The sequence below is a fragment of the Palaemon carinicauda genome, chromosome 14 (genome assembly GCF_036898095.1).
Source record: "Palaemon carinicauda isolate YSFRI2023 chromosome 14, ASM3689809v2, whole genome shotgun sequence".
NCBI classification, from domain to species: domain Eukaryota; kingdom Metazoa; phylum Arthropoda; class Malacostraca; order Decapoda; family Palaemonidae; genus Palaemon; species Palaemon carinicauda.
Genome location: NC_090738.1, coordinates 44116913 through 44141582, shown reverse-complemented (window position 1 = coordinate 44141582; position 24670 = coordinate 44116913). Strand labels below are relative to the sequence as shown.

The window sequence follows — 24670 nt, the reverse complement described above, 5'->3', positions numbered from 1 at the left end:
TTCCACTTTACCACTTTGACTCTTTAACAGCTTAACATCGGACATAAGCTGGTTCCTGTCCGAGGCTAAGGTTTCGACCTTCTCACCCAACGCTTGAATAGCTAAAAACATATCACGCATTGAAGGTTCATGAGTGCCAATAGGGGGTTCAGAAACTACCACTACAGGGGAAGGATTAAGTTCAGGGGCATGGGAGGAGGAAAATTCTAAAGATCTAGACGAGCTTCTCCTCACCCTATCTCTTTCGAGTTTCCTTGTATATTTTTCATACTCTAACCACTCGAACTCCGATAAAACCACACACTCCTCACACCGATCTCCAGTATGAGGGTCGATAGAAGCTTTCGGAAAACGTTTGTTACAATCTTTCGCACATTTGCGATATACTGGAGAAGGGTCAGCCATTATGAAAACCCAGAGAAAATCCAAAGGAAAGCCAAGTTCATCAACAAAAAACAAAAAAGGGTTTCAAGAGTTTTATTGAAGGAACAAACCAACACAGCGAAAGCCAATAAAACCAAAACAAAGTACTTCACCAATTCGGTAGAAAACTCGAGGTCTAGAGCGAGCGGAACCAATGTTGTCGGTGACACCGACAGAGAAGAACTGGTTTGGTTGAGAAGTATATGCGGTATCTGGCCGATAGTCGACGCTGGTGGGCACACCCGCAACCTTCATGGCGATCGCTCGCGAGTTTTTTGGAATCTGTCGGGCCGTCGGAGACGTCAGCTATTTATATATTCACCGTCTAAGTTTAATATTTAAAATACTTCCTTCAAGATGCATGTATTGGGATCTGGAAGTACAGTACAGTATACGTCCTTCAGATCCAGTGTGCACACAAAGTCCCTTGGACGTACTGCTTGAATGACCGTGTCTGCTGTCTTCATTCTGAGCTGAGTTTGCTGGACAAACTTGTTCAGAGGGGAGAGAGCAATGACTGATCTCCAGCCCCTGGTCGTCTTTTTCACCAGAAATATCCAGCCGTAAAAGCCCGAAGACCTGTCCACTACTGTATCTCTTGAAGAGCACCCTTCGGCAGCATGGTCTGGATTTTAGCACTGAGAGCCAGCTCCTTTGCGGATCCCTTCGCATAGAAGCCGAAATGCACTGGATCTAGAGTGATATTTGTGAGCGCGAGGGGAACGGCGTGAATGTCGCGAATGCCTATTTCATGAATGTGAGCGTCGGCCTCATGAACGAGATCATCGTTCTCATGAATGATACCCCTACGAGCGCAAACGACGCCCTCGTGACCGTGAGCGTCATCCTCGCGAGCGCGAGTACAGTCCTCGTGATCTAGATCGAGACAATATAGAAGGCGAGCGTCTGGACCTAGGTCTAGACCTTGCTCGCGATCGTGAAAAACGCGATCGCGACTTGTCCTCGTAATGAGGAATGCCTCCTAGGAGAGCATTGAGACCTACAGTCTCATGAGCGCGAAGCTCTAAAGTGCAAGCGTCTTCTAGGTGAAGAACGCTCTGATCATGATGACCTACAATCATTACAACCTTCCGATCTTCGCGAACAACGATCAGGGGAAGAACTTCTTGAAGGGCGAGGCCATGGCGATGCTTCTCCCTTAGCGCTGCTGATGGAAGGCGCGCTGCTGATGGAAGGCGCGCTGATCCCTGGAAGATCATCAACTGCAACCTGAGGGTTTCTGTGGGAAGAAACATGATATTTTAATTATAAAATAAATTTTTGAATATACTTACCCGGTGAATATATAATAGCTGCAACTCTGCGGCTCGACAGAAAACACACTCAAAAAACTCGCGAGCGATCGCTATGAAGGTTGCGGGTGTGCCCACCAGCGCCAACTGTCGGCCAGATACCACTCTTGTATGTAAACAAAACCTTCAATTCTTCTCGTCCTGCTGCGTCTCTATTGGGGAGGAAGGGAGGGTCATTTAATTTATATATTCACCGGGTAAGTATATTCAAAAATTTATTTTATAATTAAAATATCATTTTTAAATATTTAACTTAGCCGGTGAATATATAATAGCTGATTCACACCCAAGGAGGTGGGTAGAGACCAGAGTTAATTATGTTTACAGCGTATAAGCTAAGAGTTTTTTCATTTTGACAGTTATCAATATAACAAAACCAAAATAAATAGGTACCTGGTAAGGAAGTTGACTTTGACGATTACTCTGCCTTGTAAGTCTGTCTTCCTCACGGAGCCCAGCGATCCTCTTAGGATGCTGACAGACTCCCAGGAGCTGAAGTATCAAGGGCTGCAACCCATACAACAGGACCTCATCAAACCCCTAATCTGGGCGCTCTCAAGAAATGACTGACCACCCGCCAAATCAACCAGGATGCGAAAGGCTTCTTAGCCTTCCGAACAACCCATAAAAACAATATTAAAAACATTTCAAGAGACAGATTAAAAGGATATGGAATTAGGGAAGTGTAGTGGTTGAACCCTCACCCACTACTGCACTCGCTGCTACGAATGGACCCAGTGTGTAGCAGTCCTCGTAAAGAGTCTGGACATCTTTCAAGTAAAAAGACGCGAACACTGACTTGCTTCTCCAAAAGGTCGCGTCCATGATACTTTGCAGAGATCTATTTTGCTTGAAGGCCACGGAAGTTGCTATAGCTCTAATCTCGTGAGTCTTAACCTTAAGCAAAGATCGGTCTTCCTCACTCAAGTGGGAATGAGCTTCTCATATTAAAAATCTGATAAAATATGACAAAGCATTCTTTGACATAGGTAAGGATGGTTTCTTAACCGAACACCATAACGCTTCAGATTTACCTCGTAAAGGCTTAGTACGAGCTAAATAGAACTTAAGAGCTCTAACGGGGCATAATACTCTCTCTAGTTCGTTGCCTACGATCTCTGATAAGCTAGGAATATCAAAAGATTTAGGCCAAGGACGAGAAGGCAGTTCATTCTTGGCCAAGAAACCAAGTTGAAGAGAACAAGTGGCTTTTTCTGTCGAAAAACCGATGTTCTTGCTGAAGGCATGAAGCTCACTGACTCTTTTAGCCGAGGCCAAGCACACCAGGAAAAGAGTCTTAAGAGTGAAATCCTTCAGGGAGGCTGAATGTAAAGGCTCAAACCTGTCTGACATGAGGAATCTTAGGACCACGTCTAAGTTCCATCCAGGTGTAGCCAAACGACGTTCCTTAGAGGTCTCAAAAGACTTAAGGAGATCTTGTAGATCTTTATTGTTGGAAAGATCTAAGCCTCTATGCCGGAAGACCGAAGCCAACATGCTCCTGTAGCCCTTGATCGTGGGAGCTGAAAGGGAGCGAACTCTTCTCAGGTATAAGAGAAAATCAGCGATTTGGGCTACAGAGGTACTGGACGAGGATACAGATACTGACTTGCACCAGTCTCGGAAGATTTCCCACTTCGATTGGTAAACTCTAATGGTAGAAGCTCTCCTCGCTCTTGCAATCGCACTGGCTGCCTCCTTCGAAAAGCCTCTAGCTCTAGAGAGTCTTTCGATAGTCTGAAGGCAGTCAGACGAAGAGCGTGGAGGCTTTGGTGTACCTTCTTTACGTGGGGCTGACGTAATAGGTCTACTCTTAGAGGAAGACTTCTTGGAAAGTCTACCAGCCATCGAAGTACCTCGGTGAACCATTCTCTCGCGGGCCAGAGGGGAGCAACTAACGTCAACCTTGTCCCTTCGTGAGAGGCGAATTTCTGCAGTACCTTGTTGACAATCTTGAATGGTGGGAATGCGTATAGGTCTAGGTGAGACCAATCTAGGAGAAAGGCATCTATATGTATTGCTGCTGGGTCTGGGACTGGAGAGCAATAGATTGGAAGCCTCTTGGTCATCGAGGTTGCAAAGAGGTCTATGGTGGGTTGACCCCAAGTCGCCCAAAGCCTCTTGCACACATCCTTGTGGAGGGTCCATTCGGTAGGAATTACCTGACCTCTCCGACTGAGGCAATCTGCTAGAACGTTCAAGTCGCCCTGGATAAACCTCGTTACCAGGGAGATGCCTCGATCTCTTGACCAGATGAGCAGGTCCCTTGCGATCTCGTACAGTGTCAGGGAGTGGGTGCCTCCTTGTTTGGAAATGTACGCCAAGGCTGTGGTGTTGTCCGAGTTGATCTCCACCACTTTGTCTCGAAGGAGACTCTCGAAGCTCATCAAGGCCAGGTGAACTGCCAAAAGCTCCTTGCCGTTGATGTGCATGCTCCTCTGACTTGAGGTCCACAGACCTGAGCATTCCCGACCGTCCAGTGTCGCACCCCAACCCAAATCCGATGCGTCTGAGAATAGAACGTGGTTTGGTTTCTGAACTGCTAGAGGAAGTCCCTCTCGTAGACTGATCTTGTCTTTCCACCAATTCAGGCAAGCCTTTACTGTATCGGAAATCGGGATCGAGACCGCCTCTAGCGTCTTGTCCTTTTTCCAGTGAAAAGCTAGATGGAATTGTAGAGGTCGGAGGTGTAGCCTTCCTAGCGAGACAAACTGCTCCAGGGATGATAGAGTTCCTACTAGACTCATCCAATTCCTGACTGAGCAACGTTCTCTCTTCAACATCCTTTGGATTACGAGCAGGGCTTGATCTATTCTGGGGGCAGACGGAAAAGCCCGAAAAACTGGACTGCGAATCTCCATCCCTAAATACAGTATAGTTTGGGATGGGATCAGCTGTGACTTTTCCATGTTGACCAGAAGTCCCAATTCCTTGGTCAGATCCAATGTCCAATTGAGATCCTTCAGACAGCGATGACTGGACGAGGCTCTGAGAAGCCAGTCGTCCAAATAAAGGGAGGCTCGGATACCCGATAAATGGAGGAATTTTGCCACATTCCTCATCAGCCTCGTAAACACGAGAGGAGCAGGACTTAGGCCAAAGCACAGGGCCCGAAACTGGTACACCACATTGTCGAACACAAATCTCAGAAAAGGTTGGGAATCTGAGTGAATGGGGATGTGGAAGTAAGCGTCTCTTAGGTCGAGAGAGACCATCCAGTCTCCCTTTCTGACCGCTGCTAAGACTGACTTCGTGGTCTCCATGGTGAACTTTGTCTTTGTGACAAAGACGTTCAGAGCCCTGACGTCTAGCACCGGTCTCCAACCTCCTGTCTTCTTCGGTACTAGGAAGAGAACGGTTGTAAAACCCCGGTGATTGAAGGTCCGAGACTTTGACCACCGCTCCCTTCTCTAGCAAAAGAGACACTTCTAGTTTCAGGGCTTGTCTCTTTGCTTCCTCTCGGTACCTGGGAGAGAGATCGATGGGGGAAGTCGCTAGAGGAGGTTTGCGTACAAATGGGATTTTGTACCCCTCTCTGAGCAACCTCACAGACTGTTGATCTGCGCCTCTCTTCTCCCAGGCTCGCCAGAAGTTCTTGAGTCTGGCACCTACTGCTGTCTGAAGCTGCGGGCAGTCAGACTCTACCACGCGAGGACTTGGCTCCTTTCCTCTTTCCTCTCTTTCCTTCGGCACGAGTACTTCCCCTGCTGGGGGCTCTGCCACGAAAGGGCGGAATAAACCTGGACGCTGGAGTGTCTATCCTAGGTCTAGCAGAAAAGGCAGACGAAGGGGTCCCTTTGCGAGCCGAGGACGCAACCAAGTCATGGGTGTCCTTCTGCACTAGAGACAACGCTATGTCCTTAACCAAAAGTTCAGGAAACAAGAACTTAGACAAAGGGGCAAAGAGAAGCTCAGATCGTTGACAGGGCGTCACTCCTGCTGACAGAAAAGAGCACTGAGACTCTCGTTTCTTTAGGACTCCTGAAGTAAACGAGGAGGAGAGCTCATTGGATCCATCGCGGATGGCCTTATCCATGCAGGACATAATGAGTAAGGAGACATCTCTATCGGCCGATGAGATTTTTCTACTCAAGGCTCCCAAACACCAGTCAAGGAAGTTGAAAACTTCAAACGCCCTAAAAATGCCTTTAAGTAGATGGTCAAGGTCTGAGGATGACCAACTAATCTTCGAGCGTCTCATGGCTAGGCGGCGGGGAGAGTCTACAAGACTTGAGAAGTCGCCCTGGGCAGAGGCAGGAACTCCCAAGCCGAGAACTTCTCCCGTGGCATACCAGACGCTCGATCTAGACGAGAGTTTAGATGGGGGGAAGGCAAAGGCCGTCTTCCCTAAACTCCTCTTGGTTTCCAACCAATCGCCTAACAGCCGTAAAGCTCTCTTGGATGAGCGAGAGAGAACGAGTTTTGTAAAGGCTGGCATGTCAGCAGGTACGCCTAAAACAAACTCAGACGGCGGCGAACGAGGGGCCACAGAAACAAAGTGTTCAGGAAACAACTCTTTAAAAATGAGCATGACTTTTTTAAAGTCCATAGATGGCGGAACTGCTCTAGGCTCATCAATATCTGAAGGATGATCCTCAGGCTGAGGGTCAGCAACGTCCTCATCCGAAAGTTCCTCATCTGACAACTGATGAGAAACAAGCAAAGGGGTTGGCAATGCTTGGCACGCAGCGTCCACCCGCACTGGTGCATAAGTGGCGGACCAGGACGCAGCGTCCTGAGACTGCTTGACAGTCTGAGAACTGTCAACAACAACAGGTGCGTGAGGACGCACAGCGTCCACCCGAGACTGCTTAGACCGTCTGGGTTGTGCAGTCAAAACAACTCTAGGTTGCAGAAGTTGACGCACAGCGTCAAAACAAGTCAACTCCGATGGTTGGCGAACGTCCTGAACGTCACCAGGCGCATCAGCGAGTTGCCTAACGTCCACATGCGGCTGAAAATCCACACGAGACCGCATCGAGTGTGGTACTACCCCAACCGTTTGACGTGAGATGGCTATACCAACGTCAACAGGACGCACAACAGAACGCTTGGGTGGCTGAAGGCCAGGATCTCGATGAGATAAACGGCTAGGCTCAACGGAAACCTTATCGGCATTGTATTCTTCCATAAGGGACGCAAGCTTAGACTGCATGTCCTGCAGTAAAACCCATTTAGGGTCCACGGGAATGGGTGCGGTAACAGACGGGGTTAGCGTCTGAGACGGCACAACTTTGCCTAGCTTAGGCGGCGAGCAGTCATCCGATGACTGCAACGGGTCCGAACTGTCCCAATGACTACATCCAGGACGTTGGACCTGTCCTGAAGGGACCGACTTCCGTTTAAGAGGCCTAGAAACCTTGCTCCACGGTTTCTTGCGTGAAAAGCCTTCGGAAGACGAGGTAAAAATGGGCTCTCTCGTCTTATGGTAGGGGCGATCTTGGTGAGATACGCCTGATACCATAGAGGGAACGTCTGTTCGCTGATCAAGGCCTCTCGAACCCATAAGTCGTACGACATTACTTCTCCCCTGGGCTTGGGAGCTTGCAAGAGGTCCCGGACTAGGTGAACGACAGGCACGAACAGACGAACCCTCGGTCGCAACACTGTTCACAACACTTTGCGCACTAATCACTTTCCCACTTTCCGCCGTGGCACCATGGCACTTAAGTTCCTTCACGTCAGCCATGAGTTGATTACGGTCACTTGCTAACGCTTCAACTTTCTCCCCCAAGGCATGAATAGCACGTAACATGTCTTGCATAGACGGTTCCTGAGTGCTAGAAGGGGGGTTAGGAACAACCACTACAGGGGAAGGATTAGGTTCAGGGGCATGTGGAGAGGAAAAATCTACGGACCTAGATGAACTTCTCCTTACCCTATCTCTCTCTAGTCTATGTGCATATTTATCGTATTCGAGCCAATCGAATTCCGAAAGGCCCACGCATTCCTCACACCGATCTCCCAATTGACAGGTTTTACCCCGACAATTGGAACAAACAGTATGTGGGTCGAGAGAAGCCTTTGGAAGACGCCTACTACAGTCCCTAGCATTACACTTTCGAAATCTAGGTACTTGAGAAGGGTCAGCCATTTTGAATTAGTCAAAGAAAATTCCAAAAACAATCCTAAGTCATCAACAAATAATTCGAATCAATAAAGAGTTCAAGAGTTTATGTTGAGGAAAAACACCTGCACTGCGAAAGCTCAAACCAAAATAAAGTACTTCACCAAATAAGATGAGAAAACTCCAGGTTCTACAGCGAGTATGAATACGTCTTGTCGTCAACGTCGACAGAGAAGAATTGAAGGTTTTGTTTACATACAAGAGTGGTATCTGGCCGACAGTTGGCGCTGGTGGGCACACCCGCAACCTTCATAGCGATCGCTCGCGAGTTTTTTGAGTGTGTTTTCTGTCGAGCCGCAGAGTTGCAGCTATTATATATTCACCGGCTAAGTTAAATATCTAAAAAAGCGGGTTGAGGACAAGGTCCCATATTGGAGAGAGGGTTCGACGTCAACAGGGGGTCGTCGAAGAGGCAAACGGGAACGATCACCTGGTCCATGCCTGGAAGGACCAGGGGAAGGTGACAGATGGACTTCACACAACTCCAGAGCGTGAGATGTCTACGGCTCCGGAGAAGGTTCCCTTGTGGCACCACGCTGAAGGCGTTGCAGCAGCTCCTTTGAAGGGAGTCCCGAAATCCATAAGGACGATCACACCTGAAACAAATCTGCTAGGGAAAAAGGCTCGCCAGCAGCTGGATGAGAAGGTGGCCCCCTAGGGATTGCAAGAACCGCCCCCAAGTACCATGGGGTTGCCTAAAAGATGAGCAATCTACACTCCTGTTCAATTGTCCCTCTTGAGAGGAGGCGCCAGGAGCTTTAGAGAGAGATTTGGGGGAGCAAAAAGAAGAACGCATCCCGCTCTCCCAGGAGGGAGAACGATTGCGCTTAGACTTCTTCTTGTCGCGCCTTCCAAACCTCTTTACTGGGAGGCAGACCACTCCCTAAACTCTGCGCCGGCCAAGCCCTGCTCTCAACAATGCCCTCAACACATAGGACAAAGGGAGTGTGGATCGGTCTCCAACGACGACATGAAGGTCCCGCACGCGGCACCCTCTCACCCTGGACACGTTCGCATGATTAAGGCGATCCCAGAAGAATTACAAGCACACCTGAAAAGAGAATGCAAAAATCAAAAGGGCCAATGAATCAGGAGGAGAGGGGACGCTACCGATCTCTACTGAGCCGAAAGAAAATGTGACGTCTCTCACAGCTGTGAAAGTATATATAGAGGTGGCTGGGTACCCCTCAGCCACCCTCAGTCTCCCCGCTAAGTGGTTAGGCAGGGTTGCCACCTCGCATTTAAAGTTTAATAGCTACCTCCAGCTACCGCTGAAAGAATATCCACATAAATAGCGGAAGGTTTCTTAATATGGGAACAAACGTGGTTACTGCATCAACGAATACTTATAAACAGTATTAGGAGCATCAAGTCTCATAGTACTGTATTGTATACCTAAATGTCATGAGTAACAAGAAATATGTACACGCAGGTACAGTAATGCAACAACTAATACATATATACGGTATTAGAAGGGTCATATACTTGAATGTCGCAGGTAGAAATGAGGAGGGCTTATAAGAAAACAAGTAATCCTATTGGTCAAAATACAGAAGGGCAGGATTTATGTGCAGAAGTTCTAAAACTGGTTAACACGCATGTACCTACGAGCGAATGGGAGCAAATACCACCGTTTTATAGCATGTCAACAAACAAATGAAAAATATTCCAGTAGTATAGGATCAAGATCATTTTTGCAGTTTTCCACGGATTTAATATATGTCAAAGAAATTAATATATAGAGAAGAAAAGGTTTGTTGGAGCCTTTGTATATCAATGCCTAGTTTCTCCCACGTGGATTAAGAATGGACCTTAACTGACCTAAAGTTTCCCGCCCTAACCTATCCTACAAGCAGTGTCCTTACCTACTTACCTGATGGCGGGGGGGGGGGTACTAACGGCCCCATGCGATCCCCCTTACACAGCCATATTCTAAGTTAGCCATACTACCACATACAACTCGGTTTGTTTTGAAATTATATTCTGTTTTCCCAGTATGTTTTCCTCACCCAAAACCCCTGAGTTCCACTGAAGGTCCCTCATTATCAATGGATAAAGATATACTGTATGTATATTTCATTAAGTATTTATTTGTGATGAAAAGGTCATTTTTAAAGAAAATGGAAGTCTTTTTGTAGGAAAGCAGTTTTTCAGTCGGAAGGATTTTCCCGTCCGTAACTATAATAAAACCGAATTCTGTTGGTAAGGGACACATTAATTTGCTTGGGATTTTTTTTTTTTTTTGGAACGTGAGGATTAAAAATTTTCAAAGAGATGATGCAGAAGTAAAAGATTCACCCTTAGCATGTTTGGTCTAAACAACACAAGTTTTCAAATTAGTGATTTCTGTTTATAATTTTACTTAATGAAGGCATCTACATGTTTAATTACATTATGTGAACTTAAAAGACCGTGTTTGCTCATGCTAATGATAAACCAGACTTGTATGTCTACATTGTGCAGGATTGTAAACAAGGGATCCACTGGCTAACTGGCTTTGCAATTCAAAAAAAAAAAAAATGTTTCACATTGCTTGACCATAAATATCGTTTATTTATTTCCTTTCCCTAGTGAGTTATTTTCCCTGTTGGAGCCCTTGAGCTTATAGCATCTTGCTTTACCAACTAGGGTTGTAGCTTAGCTAGTAATAATAATGATAATAATCTTGCAATACTGAAGGCCCAGAATAATTCAAGTACTCTAAGGCTAGAGGAAAGTTGTCTAAACTTGGTTTTACTATGTCATATCACAAATATAAACGAATAATATTTTATATTATAATAAAAATCCTTGTTATATTTATTACCTTCAACGTAATTAGTCCCTTCACAACAGTAACGATGACCAAGAAGTCCGTAATCACCAAATCAAATAGCCCAGACTTTTAAATGTTGCTCGCAGTTGTTGACGTTTCTAAATTTAAAAGGCGCGTAAAACAAGTGACCATCGCCGTCGCCTGAATATTATTATTATTATTATTATTATTATTATTATTATTATTATTATTATTATTATTATTATTATTATTATTATTACTTGCTAAGCTGCAACTCTTGTGATGCTTGATCTAAGTGCAGCATTTGATACTGAAGAACATGCATATCTGATGGAAGACCTTAAAGCTGTGGGCATCGTAGAACGAGCATATGACTGGTTTGTGAGTTATCTTGAAAACCGCAAAGTTAAAGTAGTAATATCAAATGTTGAAACTAAGACAAGAAAACTAACCAAAGGGGTGCCTCAAGGCAGTGTACTAGGTCCTCTACTTTTTGAAATTTACACGATTGAACTGGCAAATATACTTGAAACTCACAGAGTTAAATTTAAAATATACGCTGATGATACACAATTCTACTTCCCAATAGAATCAGTTGATGAAGCTAAAGGAAAGATACATGAAATAATGAATGACATTAAGGCTTGGATGTTAACAAAAAAGCTCAAGCTCAATGAAGATAAAAGTGAATGTATTATTTTTGGAAATGAAAAAGATATAAAAAGAATCAAATGCTTCCAAAGAATTGAAATAGGTCAATCGATCATTGACCTAAAGAAATCTGTCAGAAATCTTGGAGTAATCATAGATGATAGACTGACAATGAATGAACATATAAATAATATGGTAAGAAATTGTAACTATCATATTAGAAACATAGCATTTATTAGTAAATACTTAGATGAAAAATCTATGGCCATACTCATTAATCACCACATATTTTCAAGAATTGGTTACTGCAACTCACTGTTCTATGGCTTACCAAATTATCAGCTGAAGAAAATTCAGAGTACAAAACAGAGCCGCTAAATTAATAAAAGGACTACACAATAGGAAAAGAGTTACCCCTGCACTAATTAAATTACACTGGCTGCCGATAAAAGCGAGAATTGAATACAAGCTACTCTTACTAACGTTTAAGATACTGAACCAAAATGAACCAAAATATCTAAAAGAATGCCTGAACAAACTAGAACTAGAAACAAATGTTAACATAAGACACATGCGTGACAAACATAGGCTATCTGAACCAAGAACAAATAGTAAATTTGGTGAAAGGGCTTTTAGCTACTGTGCGCCTAGACATTATAATAAACTGCCAACTGAAATGAAGGACCTAAAGGGAGCAATTGAATTTAAGAAGAAACTAAAGACATTACTTTTCACAAGATCATATGATTTGGAAGATGCTACAATCAAAGAATTGTATAAGTTATAATGAAAATGTTTCGTTAGATGATTAATATGGACCCGCCCGAGAAGTAGTTCACTCGACTTCAGTGGAGGGTTGGATTTAAACCCAAAACAAGTAAACAAGTAAGTAGTTGGAAAACCAAGATGCTATAAGCCAGCGCTCCGACAGGGAAAATAGCCCAGTGAGGAAAGGAAATAAGGAAACTACAAAAGAAGTGATTAACAATCTAAATAAGATATTCTAAGAACAGTAACAATGTTCAAATAAGTCTTTCATATATAAATTGTAATAAGTTTAAGAAAACAAGAGGAAGAGAAATAAGATAACATAGTGTGCCCGAATGTACCCTCCAGCAAGAAAACTCTAACCCAAGACAGTGGAAGGCCATGATACAGGGGCTATGAGACTATCCAAGACTAGAGAACAACGGTTTGATTTTGGAGTGGCCTTCTCCTAGAAGAGGTGCTTACCATAGCTAAAGAGTCCCTTCTATCCTTAACAAGAAGAAATTAACCTCTGAACAATTAAATTGCAGTAGTTAACCCCTTGAGCGAAGATTGGTTTGCTAATCTCGGTGTATGAGGACAGAGGGGAATATACAAAGCAAGGTCCTTTGAATATAGGCTACACTATTCGGTATATGTGTAGGCAAAAGGAAAATGAGCCGTAAGCAGAGGGAAGAAAGTTATTGGATCCATTGACTGGCAAGGCAGTACTGCATTGGATCTCTCTCTCTCTCTCTCTCTCTCTCTCTCTCTCTCTCTCTCTCTCTCTCTCTCTCTCTCTCTCTCTCTCTCTCTCTCTCTCTCTGTATAAATTGGAAATAAAGAATTATTATTATTATTATTATTATTATTATTATTACTCTCTCTCTCTCTCTCTCTCTCTCTTCTCTCTCTCTCTCTCTCTCTCTCTCTCTCTCTCTCTCTCTCTCTCCGGCTTATTTTTTCTTTCGCCTTGGCGAAAATATGTAGATAGGTTGTGTGACTTCTGCAAAGATGGAGAAGATACTACTGAACATTTATTTCCATGCCCAAAATTAGGACGCTTCATGAAACTAGACATGTGTAGGTATGTTGCAAAATCCTACAGTACATGGCCTCATCTAGCAAAATGTAGTCCGGTGGGCTTTGCAGAGAGATATTGGAAACTTGTATTCATTGAAGTATTTAAGACATAAGGAACTCAATTAAAGCTGTTTCAAACTATTCTGATTGCTACAAAGATGGCAGACAAGGGTTGTAAAATTATATCCAACAGGTTATATATAGCTAGATAAAAGTAATATTCAACTTTATTTTCTTCTTGTATGATTTTATCATTCCAATATGATGTAAATTTTGAAATATTCGAATAGTTAGATATTTGGAAAATTCAAAATGGAGTACAATATGGTCGCCTAACCAACCAAGTACCATAGATTTCTTAACATTTTTTAGTACAACTATATATTTTTTTCAGGTAAACACATATCCTAGAAATAATGTGTGTGTGTGTGTGTTCAACAGGCACTGCTATTCTCATAATATTACAGAATCATCATCATCTCCTCCTACTCCTATTTACGCAAAAGGTCTTGGTTAGATTTCGCCTTTCGTCAATATCTTGAGCTTTTAATTCAATACTTCTCCATTCATCATCTCCTACTTCACGCTTCATAGTACTCAGCCATGTAGACCTAGGTCTTCCAACTATTCTAGTGCCTTGTGGAGCCCAGTTGAACGTTTGGTGAACTACTCTCTAGGGCAGTGTGAAGAGCATCCCTAAACCATCTCCGTCTACCCCTCATCATGATTGGCAATAGGAAATTAGCAGACCCAGAGTATGGTGATCATGCAGACCTTCTTAGTAGAACACCACAAGATTTGCAATGCTTGCTTGCTAGAATGCATGAAATGTCACACGAGGTTGGGTTTAAGATAAATAGAAGAAAGAGATGATGAGAACGGAGTATGCGATGGTAGATGAAATATCATTGGAAGGAGAAAGGATTAATGAGGTAGAATCATTCAAATGTTTAGGAACTATGATCTCTAATACAGGGTGAAGTAAACCTGGTGTATTCAGAAATAAGGTTTTATTCAGTTAACAATTCCACCACAGTTGTACCCTGCAAACAACAAAACAAAACCATTATCAGACATAAACATAAATTGTTAACTAAGAAGGTACATACATCACACTCCTTATGAACGACAGGATAATATAAACAGGTTTATTTTTACCCAATTCTTTCCTTCGGAGTTAAGTTCACGTGGAGTAATCCTGAAGGTACTTTGGAGGTTGTCTAACTCTCTCTGACCTTCGAAGTGGAGGAGGTGAGGTTACCTGTTGAGGCACTGTACGTGATTCGTGAAGAGTGTCATTCTGAGGAGCAGTATCTACATGGGAGATACTGCGTGCAATCTCCTGGGGAGCATTCGTAACTGACAATTCCTCAGGAACCTCGGACTGATGTACAGGATCCCCAGCATCTGTACTTTCTCGGTTGTCACTAGCCATGGGAGCAAGATGTCTTAATGAAACCGTAGTCGCCCTACCATCTGAAAGCTTCACATGAGCATACTCGGGGTTCGCCTCTACGATTTCAACCTCATCCACCAAGGGGTCGTTCTTGCTGTGTCTTATATGGCGTCTCAGGAGAGCATGCCCCCCTTGGATGAGCCAAGTAGGCAACAATTAGCCAGTGGTGGACCTTCTACTATGCAAGAAAAGGCGCTCGTGAGGAGTACTGTTTGTGGAAGTGCACAACAAGGAGCGTATAGAATTGAGAGCATCTGGAAGAACAGTTTCCCACTGAGACACATCAAGGTTTCTTGTTTTAATGGCCAATGTTAGAGTTTTTTTTTATATAATTCCGTTATATTTTTCAACCTGACCATTCCCTTTAGGGTTATAAGGTAGCCTATAGTGCGACTGGTAGCTACACCTTTCTTCATCAGGAAATCCTTCAGCTCTTCAGATAATGAAAGATGCACCCCTGTCAGTGTGGATGTATACTAGCATACGAAACAAAGCAAATAGTTGCACCAAACAACTGATGACAGTTCTAGTGGTCATATCAGCACAAGGGAAAACAAAAGGGAACATTGAAAATTCATCCACAACTGTGAGGAAGTACTTCTTTCTAGATTGAGGGGAACTGGGCCTTTGAAATCTAAGTTCAGCCTCTCGAATGGCTGGGTTGCTTTGACCAGTTGTCCCGAGTATTTGAAGAATCGAGGTTTGAGCTCTAAACACACTTGGCAAGAGGTGGTAATTTTCTTCTTCTTCTACCGAGTAAGGTAGATTCCGCCCTCGGACGAAATGCATCATACGAGATATTCCCGGGTGACATATGATTTCATGAAGTTCTCGGAGTTTATCAGAAGTAGTGGCACCACAGATGCGGGAGAGAGCATCAGCTGGTATGTTCTCTGTTCCTGGACGGTATTCTATATCATAGTGAAAACATAGGAGTTCAACTCTCCACCTTGCAATTTTGTCATTCTTTATTTTACTGTTTGATTTAGAGTCAAACATAAACTTTACACTACGCTGGTCCATGATGAGCTTGAAATGGTGTACAATTAAGTAGTGTCTCCACTTCCTCAATGCCTCCAGTATGGCATAAGCTTCCTTTTCCACTGCAGAATGTCCCTGTTCACTGAGAGTGAGAGTGTGGGAGAAGAAAGCCACTGGGCAATTATTCTGTGTAAGAGTAGCGGCTATCGCATGACCTGAGGTGTCCGTTTCCACAGTGAAAAGAGAGGAGGGTTCAATGGCTGTTACCAAAGCACTAGCAATGTCTTTCTTCAAGTTCCCGAGAGCTTGCGGTGCTTCAGTAGATAAAGGAAAACCATTGGCTTTTGTGAGAGGGCGGATTTTCTCTGAAAAGTTTGGGATCCATCTTAAGTAATGTGCAAGCAATCCCATGGTCATGTGAAGAGAAGCTGCATCCTTTGGGAGTGAAAGATTCCACAGTGGTTGCAAGCGTTCTCGGTCGGGTTTGATTTCCCCATCCGTTACTGAATACCCAAGTAATTTAATGGTTCTGACTTTGAAGTCACACTTGCTGTGGTTTAGAGTTATGTTGTACTTCTCGGCCACCTTCAAAAACCTTCTTAAATTCGGGTCATGCTCCTCCTCTGTCTCACCACACACAGTAACATTGTCTACGTAAGCAAATGTACCACCTACTTTTTCTTTCTTAAAGATTTCGTCAAGCACACGTTGAAAAGCTGCTACTCCATTTTTCACTCCAAATGGAATGCGATTGAACTCATAAAGTTTACCCCCAGCTTCAAATGCAGTGTACGGTCTCTCTTCTTCTCTTATTGCAACTTGATGGTATGCAATTTTCAGATCTAAGGTACTGAACACCTTGTACCGTGCAATGTTGTTCACCATCTCGTCGATATTTGGCAAGGGGTAAGCATCAAGCTCAGTGAACCTGTTTATAGTACGAGAGTAATCTACAACCATCCTCCTTTTCTGATTCTCCCCTGATGTCACCGGCACTTGAGCTCTTCAAGGAGAATTACTAGGACTTATTATTCCTTCCGACATCATACGCTCAATCTCGGCTTCAGTGAACTTCTTGTCACTCAAGGAGTATAGTCTTGACTTATTAGCCACTGGTCTACAATCTGGTGTCAGTTTCTTGAAAAGGAAAGGAGGGGACACCTTAACAACACCTAGTGAACATATCTTCAAGGGAGGTTTCTCTTCTCCAAAATCCATTTCCAGACCAGAATGTTTCCTCAGGAAGTCATGCCCTAGAATCACATCACTACATAAGCTTTGTAACACCTTGAGTTCAACACCGTGATAAGTCTCTCCTTTTAACTCCAAGTCCACACTGCCCAGACCTAAGATGTTTGAGGACAGGGATTAATCAGCCATGGAGACTTTTCCATGCTCTGGAGACATGGTTGGTTTGTTTAGGTCCACTAAATTATGTCGCACAAAGCTGTCCGAACTCCCAGTATCAATAAGGGTACTGACAGGGCTACCATTAAGCTTGAGAGGTGTTATAGATTTTTCAAGACACTTAGGGGAGGCCCCCATTGCTGCAGAATATTTTGGGCTAGAAGAGCCACTCGCCTGTTTCACAGAGCGGCACACCTTAGCATAATGTCCTTGCTTCTTACATTTCAAACACACTGCGTCCTGAGCAGGACACTGAGTTCAGGGATGCCGGTAGTTCCCACAAAAAAACATCGAGCACTAGAAGTAGCAGCAGAAACATACTCTGTTATTTTCAGCACTAAACGATTTCTCCTCTTGACTCACTGCTGACACAGCAGCATTAACAGGTTCTGCTGAAGAGTAGGAGGCTGAATGCTTCTGGGCCATTTCCAGAGTGCGGGCCTGTTCATAAGCAGTATTTAAGTTCAGTGTCAAATTCTCCAACAGACGCTGGTGTATTGCACCAGAGACCAAACCATTAATGAAGGCATCCCGAACATAACTGTCACACGCTTCCTTCGCAGTTACACTTGTGAATTGGCAGTCCTTAGCAAGTAGCTTCACACTTGTGAATTGGCAGTCCTTAGCATGTAGCTTCATATTTGTGAATTGGCAGTCCTTAGCAAGTAGCTTCACACTTGTGAATTGGCAGTCCTTAGCAAGTAGCTTCAGTGCCTGCAGGAACTGATCCAGGGACTCGCCAGAGTTTTGCCTGCGAGTAGCAAGTAGATGCCTGGAAAATATTTAATTTTTCGGTTTCACTTACAAAGATGTCAAAACCTCTTCAGCCCTCTCATAAGTCTCACACTCAGAAATTTAATCATATACACTAGGGGCCACATAGTTAGTGAGAAGAACCAGTATGTCAAGCGTAGGGGTAGTCAGCTGCACCGCTTGAACGAAGTTTGTAAACGACCTTAGCCAGTGTGTCCACTTCTTGGCGGCCTAGGCAGAGTTAGGGTTCACATCAAACCGGGGTGGGCGCAGAAGCCGTTCCATGGCAATTGAATTGATTGTAAGGACAGTGAGACGAGCTATTACCAACAACAACTGACAGTTTATTCAAACAGGTGCGAGAATATAATACAAGGTGCGGACGACAATGTAGCATGCGCGCTACCGCCAATCTGGCTTGAACCAACCATCACAAAATGTGTGTTTTTTTCACACGTACAAATACTTGAAATACAAGTCAATAGAAATATGTAGCGAAATGATGAATACATGAAATTGTAGCTCTGAGGGAGCGGAACAAATATATACAGTTAGCCACAGTGTGACGAAAGGAGAATTTATATGAAATGGAGAATTCGATGAGAATGCTGGACGACGGAGGGAGCGATGTCCTTACAAGTACTCCCCCCCCCAAGACATCAGGTGGCGTAGAAGGCTGATGAGGCTAGTCTTCATATTATTTCAGGCGTCGGAGGGTTCCTCTTGTTCTTGAACGAAGGGGCGTGTCGGTGGTCGGCGTATGGATCGCTACCTCTCGTCGTCGTTTGTTGCTTTTCTTCTCATTGGGCGCCTTGTTTTGAGGTGGCACTCTGGATCTGCCAGGTCCCGCGGAGGCAGTGTCGCTTCCTTCGAGAAACGCCGATTTTACGCGGTCTATTGAGACCCAGTCCTCTTGGCCATGGACGTCGAGAAGGAAGGCTTTCGTCATTTTCTTGATTACTCGGTAGGGGCCTTGATAGGGTCTGGTTAGCGGCTGTCGATGAGCGTCGACACGGACGAAAACATACCCGCAGTCGTCCAGGTTCCTCGGCTGAAATGCTTGGTTCTGTCCTGGTAAGTTTTAAGACATGGCCTGAATTATCTGGCGATGTCCCTAAGATGATCCAGCTGCGTGTCGTCGGTTGATGTGGAAAAGAATTCGCCGGGAACTGCGAGCGCCTCTCCGTAAACCTTTTCAGCGGGCGATGGCTCGCCATCTGCGCGAGGGGCGGTGCGAAGGCCGAGAAGTACCCAAGGAAGTCATGATTTCCAGTCCCCGTCGGTGCAGCTCGCCATCAGGGACGCCTTGAGGGCGCGATGAGTTCGTTCGACCATGCCGTTTGCTGCAGAGTTGTATGCCGTGGTGCTGTGGAGTGTCATTCCCATCAGGTTTGCCAGAGCGAGCCATATCTCTGACAGGAAAGCGGGGCCTCTGTCTGTCGTGATGTCGTCAGGAACGCCAAATCTGCTCACCCAGCTCGACAAAAGGGCTTCGGTGCATGCTTGGGTTGTAGCTTCGGTCATCGGTGATGCTTCCAATCACCTCGTGGAGCGATCGATGATTGTCAGCAGGTAGCGAGCAGATCCCAAAGGCGGCAAAGGTCCCACGACGTCCACGTGGATGTGACCGAAATGTCTTTTCGGTTGGGGAAAATCACCTATCCCCGATTCGGTGTGACGGCTGATCTTGCTCGTCCAGCAATTGATGCATGTCTTTGCCCATTCCCGGGCGTCCTTTTTGATCCCTGGCCAGATGAACTTTTCAAACAGGAGGCAAGCAGTGGTGCGTCCCGAGGGGTGTGAAAGTCCATGAATGATGTCAAATATTTTTCTTCTGCAGGAAGCCGGAATCCAGGGACGTAACTGGCTGGTGCTGGTGTCGCAGAGGATAGTTACTCCTGCCGGCCCGAGGGGAAATGCAGTTATCTTGAGCGCAGATGGCCCCGTCAGGTCCTGTGCCTCTAGGTCGGTGCGCTGCTCGGATGCGAGGTTGCCGTAGTCAACTCCCAGGTGGATTGCGTCGATTTCAATCCTTGGAAGGGCATCTGCGACTGGGTTTTTCTTTCCGGGAACGTAGCTTATGGTGCACCCGAATTTGGCGATTGCTGCGAGGTGACATTGTTGTCGGGAGGACCATGCGTCTGTCGTTTTTGTGAAGGCGTGTACGAGGGGTTGATGGTCCGTCGCGATGGTGAAGGGTGTGCCCTCCATGATGTGCCTGAAGTGGCAGACGGCGAGGTAGACGGCGAGGAGCTCCCTATCAAAGGTGCTGTATCTTGTTTCGGCGGGTTTCAGTTTTCTGCTGAAGAATGCCAATGGTCAAGGAGAACCATCGACGAGCTGTTCCAGCACAGCCCCACAGGCGACGTTGCTGGCGTCGGTCGTCAGTCGCAGAGGGGCGTTGTCGTCGAAATAAGCCAGGGTGGTGGCGTTTGCGAGGGCGTCCTTTGTCTGGGTGAATGCATTTTGTTGTGGGAAACCCCACTCAAGTTTCTTCGCCTTTCCCTTCAAGACGTCGTCGAGGGGTGTCAGGGTCTGTGCGATGTTGGGGATGAGGCGCCTGTAGTAATTGACCATCCTGTCTTGATGCCCTAAATCGGAGGTGATATTTATGATGGAAACTCACAAGTTACAACTCAGCTTTATTGGATATAGCGGGACACACAACTGACAATACACACCGACATCTAGCGGTAGCATTAGGAATCATGTAGCTGTTGGCAGCGTTCTCAACAACATTAACATCATAATTATCAAATAATCATTAATAATATAACATCTTTTCTTCTTTTAAATTTACACTTATTTGGATGGGTTACCAGTTAGAATGCTACACTGAATTTACTTTGATAGGTTATTGGTTAGGACTACAATCAGCTCTAAAAGTTATTCACATTCAAAACATTGTACACTATGATGTATATGGGGTTGAACCTGTTCACAAATAAAATATTCATTCTTGGTAAGAAATTCAACATGCCATTTGAGAAAATACACAACAGATTGCTACACTTCTTAATCAAAACATTTATATGATGTTAGGGAAATTCCGCAAAACATCAATACATTTCATAGTCAGAATACTAAGAGGGTAATTTATTTCTGGTTGACCTTGTCTGTCTGTTACTTACAACTTCGTTTTCCACTTTGACAGGAGTTTCAGTTTCATTACCACTAAGGTCAATAGTTACTGGTTCATTTACCTGGGGCATATGCACATCACTTGGGGTTTCTTTCAATTGAACTCTATTCCTTCTAAATAGCTTGCCTTTGCTTTCAATTAGATATGACCTCTCATCTAATCGTACCACAACTTTTCCCTTTTCCCATTCCTTCTTGCCCAAAACATAAGGTTTAAGACGTACATTGTCTCCTTCATGCAAAATACTTAAATCTTTAGCATTTTTATCATAATAGAATTTACTCTTAGCATTTTTCAATCTTTTCCTTTCCTTAGCCAACTCTAAATTTACATTTTGATTTTCAAGTAACTTAGATAACATTGGTAATTTGGTACGTGTTCTCCTACCTAGGCTATACTGTGATGGGCTAGCATCTTTATCACTAGTAGGGGTATTCCTATGGTCCAAAATGGCTAGATAGGGGTCTTTATTACTTTTAATAGCTTTTCTAATTAAACGCTTAGATGTTTTCACTGCCGATTCTACCATCCCATTAGATTGGGCTTATGTAGGGCTACTTGTCCTATGCTCAAAATCATAGTCAGTTGCGAACTGTTCGAAATCCTTATTTACAAATTGGGGTCCATTATCACTAATCAATACACAAGGCAATCCATACCCAACAAAATGAGATTTAAGTTTTCTAATCACTGTACTGGCTATTGTATTTTCTACGTAGTCAATTTCCAAAAAATTGCTGAAGTAATCAACAGTTATAAGATAATTATGTTTTTCAATACTCATTAGATCAACTCCAACCTTTTGCCATGGTCGATCAGCAATTTCATGATTAATTGAAGTTTCCTTTTGTTGAGCACAAGGGAATTTATTACAATTTCACATGATAAGATGTATTGCTTTATATCAGAGTTCATTCCTGGCCAATAGATACATTCTCTGGCTCTTCGTAGACAGCCCTCAATTCCTATATGTGCTGAATGGACGACCTGCATTATCTTATGTCTAAGGTTTAATGGAATGACTATTCTATTACTCTTAAAAATTAACCCGTCTTGAACTGAGTACTCATCCTTGGTATGACTATAGGCTTTGACTACATTAGGTATCTCCTCATTTCCTTCTGGCCAACCTTTCAAGATTAATGATTTCAAAATTAGCAAAGTCTCATCCTGGTCTGTTTCATATTTAATTTCATCAAGACGCTCTTTTCTTACTGGTAAATGTTCAAGCATATTAACGTGCTCAAATTCACTTTCTTTATAATTGTCTAATGGCAAATAAGATCTCGAGAGTGCATCAGCCACATACATTTCCTTACCTTTTTTATGTATGATTTCAACATCATATTGTAGAATGTTAAGCAACATTCCTTGCAGTCGCTTGGGAGCATTACACAAGGGTTTCAAAACAATACTGGCTATAGGTTTGTGGTCACTCTCCACAATTACTGTTAGATCTTAAACTAGGCAGGATCAAGAAATGACAGTCAGCGTTGTTTCTTATCTTCATTGCAACTGACGCTGCTGCATCATGCACAGCGGAAGGAAATACAGATAGCCCGTGACGTAGACAATGACGTCACTTATGTGGGCGGAGCTTAGGCGCTGCAAGCAGCCTCATCTTACATCTCCCTCCCAAAATATTACGAGGGTAATATTTTCAAAACTTATAAATGACAATATCAAAAACAGATATGATAAACAAAATTCTTTACTCTCTTAATGTAAAACATCAGACATATAAGGTAAATCATAATCGTAATAATTAATGGTAACGTTCAGATGGGATAGATAGAGAGAGAGAGAGAGAGAGAGAGAGAGAGAGAGAGAGAGAGAGAGAGAGAGAGAGAGAGAGAGAGAGAGAGAGGGAGGGAGAGATAACAACATCGACAGCATTAACGTAACCTCAATGAAACAATAATTACATCAGCATTGTAAGATGTGCACTAAAATTGAGTCGTGAATGCAACACCAACCTAACTTAAAATTTCCTACAAAATATAATTTTGTAAATGAAATCAATGCACGTCTAAGTGCAGTAAAATAAAACAGAATTTTTCATTTTATAAATGCAAGATCAAAGCAGAGATAATTAAACATAATCGTTCATCCAGGCAGGGGCCTCTCTCTTCCTTGGAGGCCGTACCTCTGGCGCTGATGGGGGAAACTTAGGCTCATGACCCACTTCGTCGTCGGTAGGAGTGGCTCCTCTTGTCTCATTGACGGGCAGTTCAGTGACCTTGAGGTGTCTTCTGTTCCTTATGGACGGACGCCCACTACCATCTAGTCTCACGACGTACTGTCTATGAGGTCGTTGCTCGACTATGATTCCCAGCCTGTCCCAGGCCTTGGTCATCTGGTTCTGAATCCTAACGTGAGTGCCTGGCTGTAAGGGCGTTAGCCTCCTGTCGCTGCCGCTTTCGATTATCTTCTCATTTTTCTCTGCTACTTGAAGTTCTCTTTTTCTAATGGATTTTCTCCAATGTTGGTCTATCATATAGTTGAGTTTTGCAGTCGGTACACCATCCCGTAACTGTCTCCCGGTTGCCAGTTGCTCCGGAGATTTATTTATACCTCTTAAAGGCGTGTTCAGGTATTGTAGCATGGCCAATGATACCTTGTCGTTATCGAGGCTTCCAGTCCCACTGATACTTGTTCTAATTATCCTTTTCGCGGACTTAACCGCGGCCTCGGCTCTCCCATTTGACTGCGGATAGTGGGCCGATGATAAGCGTATGTCAACTCTCCATCTCCTGTAGAAGGTCATCATCTCTTCACTCACCAGGTTGGTGCCGCCGTCGGTAGACAATTGTTCGGGTGCTCCCCATCGAGTGAAGTAATGCCTAAGTTTTGTCATGACCTTTGCAGACGAGGTGCCATTGGGGAAGTGGGCTATTTCTAGCCAGCCTGTAAGCCTGTCACAATATGCCATATACATGCGTCCTTCGAGCTGAAACAGGTCCATGACAGTCTGTTGGAACGGATACTCCGGGGCAGGGGTCATTTTCATGACTTCGGCAGGAAGTGATGGTGCGTGGGCGTCGCACGATGTACATCGTGAACGATGATGCTGGAGGTCACCCTCGATGCCTGGCCAATAGACCGAATGTCTCGCTCTCCTCAACATTGTATCTAGGCCTTGATGTCCAGCATGGAGGTTGGCGGTTATCTGGTGACGGAGCCCTTCGGGAATGACAAGGCGGATGCAGTTGTTGAAACAGTATGTGACCAGGTTACCAGATATAGAGAGACGTTCTCTGATGCCGTAGAAGGGCCTCAAACATGCAATTTCTTGAGATTTCTTCGGGTTCCAATCCCCTGCATTCACTCGAGCGACTAGCAGCTGATATGCTGGGTCGTCCAGGGCTGCCTCTTCAACAGTTTTCTCGTCTATAGTGCACTGCTCCTGTAGGTTTTCTGCGATTGCTGACACCATGGCAATCGTTAATTCTTCGTTGAAGCTTGCATCCTGTCCATCTGGCGTCGTCCTCAGGGTAGGAAAACGAGAGAGAAAGTCAGCAGCATGATTTCTCTTGCCTGGTAGATATTTAACGTTGAAATTATACAACAATGTTTTCTCCTTTAACCTAAACAGTCTGGGGTTGGTAATGTCGCCGAGACTCCTATTGCCTAATAACTTGACTAAGGGGCGGTGGTCCGTGACAATGGTTAAGTTCGGGCAGCCCAATAAGAACAACCTTGCCTTTTTTAAGCACCAAGCCACTGCAAGGGCTTCCCCCTCCACAGCTGCATACCCAGACTCGGCGGGCGTGAGGAACCGACTGCCGCAAAGTGCTATTCTCCAACCATC

The 24670-nt window shown here is 44.3% G+C and overlaps 2 protein-coding genes across 3 annotated transcripts in view; both read right to left on the bottom strand.

Annotated features, from left to right (window-relative positions):
- LOC137653559 (PCNA-interacting partner-like) overlaps positions 1–10804 on the bottom strand; it is an 80879-nt gene extending 70075 nt beyond the window's left edge. For both annotated transcript variants that reach the window (XM_068387058.1, XM_068387059.1), the window contains exon 1: positions 10670–10804. The gene's annotated coding sequence lies outside the window, so the exon portion shown is untranslated. The remainder of the gene's footprint in view (positions 1–10669) is intronic.
- A 6121-nt stretch (positions 10805–16925) lies between these two features.
- LOC137652744 (uncharacterized) lies at positions 16926–17603 on the bottom strand. Its single transcript, XM_068386149.1, has 2 exons — positions 17286–17603; positions 16926–17138 (listed from the first exon to the last, which is right to left on the bottom strand). Exons 1-2 carry the CDS (start codon positions 17601–17603, stop codon positions 16926–16928), a joined length of 531 nt encoding a protein of 176 aa, XP_068242250.1.
- Positions 17604–24670: the final 7067 nt, after the last annotated feature.